This window comes from Triticum dicoccoides, chromosome 7B (genome assembly GCF_002162155.2).
Source record: "Triticum dicoccoides isolate Atlit2015 ecotype Zavitan chromosome 7B, WEW_v2.0, whole genome shotgun sequence".
Taxonomy (NCBI): Eukaryota; Viridiplantae; Streptophyta; class Magnoliopsida; order Poales; family Poaceae; genus Triticum; species Triticum dicoccoides.
Window position 1 is genome coordinate 510,775,027 of NC_041393.1, and position 3,293 is coordinate 510,778,319.

General features: G+C 51.8%; 1 protein-coding gene across 1 annotated transcript; it reads right to left on the reverse strand.

Annotated features, from left to right (window-relative positions):
* Positions 1-394: 394 nt before the first annotated feature.
* LOC119339992 lies at positions 395-1,683 on the reverse strand. Its single transcript, XM_037611898.1, has 2 exons — positions 946-1,683; positions 395-842 (listed from the first exon to the last, which is right to left on the reverse strand). Exons 1-2 carry the CDS (start codon positions 1,642-1,644, stop codon positions 819-821), a joined length of 723 nt encoding a protein of 240 aa, XP_037467795.1. The 5' UTR covers positions 1,645-1,683; the 3' UTR covers positions 395-818.
* Positions 1,684-3,293: the final 1,610 nt, after the last annotated feature.

Below are 3,293 nucleotides of genomic sequence, written 5' to 3' on the forward strand. Positions count from 1 at the left end.
GTTTGGAAACGCCGTCGCTGAGTCGTAGACGTCCGTCTACGTGATGTACAAACGTGGGCTCTTTCCATCCAGCATGCACATTAAATAATCTGCCGTAGCTCCCTGACACACCACGTCCACACCGTATCCCGGAACGAGTCGACGACTCAAGATACCGAGATCAGGCGAGTTCGTCCACGCTAGTGAATTATCGATGAGCAGTCCCCCAAAATTAGTAGCAGCATAAATGACTGGGATTTGGTAACTAAAGTTAAAAGAACTTAAAATACACCATCTATTGCAAGCTAATAGGAGATTTATTCAATATTGCAAGCACCCACCTAAGAAGGAAAGGCGATCTGTTTTGTCTGTCTTGCAGCTGAATTAATTAGTTCTAGAGATGATCATGTCGATGTGCTTTCAGTAACCTCCCTTCATAATAAACACGCCAGGACATACCTACCGTGCAATATTCCTTTCGGCTCTATTCAAAGATGAAAACTTTCCTCCACCTGTACAAATAAACCACAACACGGCCATGGCCCATGGATTTGAGTAGATACTTCACATGAACAAACATCGCATGGAACATTACCAACCACAGCAGTACAATCATGAGAAAATCCTGTAGCAATTACAGCGCACCGGAGTGCTTCTCGGGATCATCACCAACCACGAAGCAGTGTGCTGTACTGTAACCACGTACTTGCACGCCCTCTTGCTACTGGTTGGTCTTTGATCATCGTATGTACAGCAGTCTGCAGAGCAAACCACCATGAGGAGCAGTTCCTTCTCAGAAGAAGCATCCGAATTCCACAGCGAATGTCAATCACATCATATTATGAGAAGCAGCGGCAGAGCATCTGCGTCAGAAGGGAGACAAGTAAATCCATGTCTGTCCCAGTGCAGATTCTTCACACACATGTACTACAAAATGCAAGGTTTCGATCGTCAACCGGTGCTCACCTTCCTCCGCTTCCGCCACCGCCACCGCCGCTGCCGGCGCCGGGCCGAGGAGGACGCCGACGACTGCGCGAGGAGCAGGAGCTCGGGCCGCAGCACCAGCGGCGACCAGAGCCCGCTCCTCCCGTAGTCGAAGTCGAACTCGCTGGTGTCCGCGAACTTGCCGAGGAGCCCGTCCGAGACGTCCCTCGACACCAGCTGCACCACGAACCCGCCACCGCCGATCACAGGCGACGGCTCCTCGGGCTCGGACTCGGAGCCAGAGCAGACGCTGGTGATCTCCGGGGACCACCGAGAGGACGGCGACGCTGGCATTGCCGCGCGCAGGCAGGCACCAGCTAGGAACAGGACCAAGCGGAGAAACACGCGACCGGAGAGCGGCTGGTGGGCTGCTGCGGCCGCAGCATCGCCTTGTACGAAGACAAGAAAGAAGAAGGAATTTTGCCGCGGATCCTGTGGAGGTTGGAGGGAGAAAACGACTCGGTTTGGACCCCCGCGCTGCTCGATCGTGGCCGCCGCGTCGAGGGGGGCCACGACTGGCCGTCTCCTCCTCCTCCTTCCTTTCTTTAATGGTGGCAGGCCCTCTTCTCTCGCAACACCAGCACAGCGCAGCTGATCTCTCTGTCTCTCCCTGTAGCAACCGACCGTGCAGCTCTCCCTCATGTGGTGGTGCCTCCACGTAACGTAACATAGACCTCGCATCCATCTAGTACCAGGACGATGCTGCGGACGCAGAGAAGCTTCCGTCGCAGCTCCGTGACAACCATGTTAACTCGAGCAGCAAAAGATCGTGCTCGTACCTCTCTGGGCGGACGCAGTACCACCACTGCTTGGTCTTTATTGGCAACCCCATACCAGATTGCTGCATAATTCACCGCAATTATGAGCGGCTTTATCACAACGGATCTTGATCCGGCACGGCCGAGAGTTCGTTCGTCGAGAGATGTGGTTGCAATGAAGCTGAGCTTTTCCGTGTAGATCGTTGGGACACCGTGAGCCACCTACCATTAGACGGGCGACCTTTCCGAAACGGATCGATCGGCGCAGGTTGGTCCTTGAGGATTAATCGGGTCCATCCGTGGTGGGGCTGATTAGATCCAAGATCTAATCAGTTTGAGTGGGGATCACACTTCACAGGCACCACCAAGAGAGAGTTTCCAGCTAATTTATGTGCGCCCTTTTCAGCGGGAAATCCCATCTGTCAACGCTGGATGGAGTAAAGAGGAATCGGCGTGGGGAGCACAGATGAAAGTGAGTGAGTGATGTGGCCACTTTGTGAGTGTGTCTTACATTTGCACACTTCGGTTGATTTATTTAAGAGATGTTTAATTGCCGGTACTACAACTTTTTTTTTGCCGAAAAGGGAGATGTGACGGGCGTTAATTGGATGTTAAATGTGTCGCCTAATCTCCAATCTACAAAGTAGGCGTCATCCTGTGAAGGAGAAAGCACGGTTTTAGTTCATTATCCTCACACGGTACACGCATGCCTGAGTAAATTATTAGGCTTGGCAGGCACGGGGTCATATAATCAGTCTCAGGCAGCCTGGTTACAGCTTGTGCTTTCGATGACAACCACAATGCTTTGCAGCCCACTTTGATTTCCTAATTAATGGATCATATGGTAGTTTAAAATCAACTTATGAGCGTCACATTTTTTTTTTTTTTGCTTTGCTACAATGCCAGTAGTCTTTCTTTCCTTTTTCCAAAAAGAGTAGCAATTCTGCTTCATGAGTTTGTATTAGGGATTTCTATTTATGTGTCCCTCCTTCCTTAGTTGTGCTCAGTTTTTTTCAGTCCATCTAACTTTGCTCACTTTTGCACTCCTTCACTCGCCCGCGCCTCACAAATGGCCAAACAATGTCTTACCGTCCGGTCAAAGCCTTTGATCATTACTTCGCCGGTGCTGACGCGTGGGTCCGACATGTAAGGCCGCATGCATTCGTGTGGGACCAACATGTAAGGCCGCATGCATTCACGTGGGACTGAAGGTCACATCCATTCGGCTGGGCATGGCGGCCGCACGCATTCGTGTGGGACCGACATGTAAGGCTGCGTGCATTCACATTGGCATGCAAAACTAAATCAATGTCGTCTGTTGTAAGCGTTTGCTCGCGCTTTCACACATCGAGACTCGTGTCGCCGCTCCGATTAATGGCGGTTTAATGCCACAACCAACCCCTTCCCGTGCCATATATGCAGCCCCCGTCACATTTCGCCGCTCGCCTCCATAACCTTATCCGTCGTCGACGCCACTGCAGCACAAACCTTTGCTCTCCTCTCCCTCCCCCTTCTGCTTCCATGGCGTGGCCGCGCAACATCACTCTTCTGAATCCGAGCTTCTCGCCATCT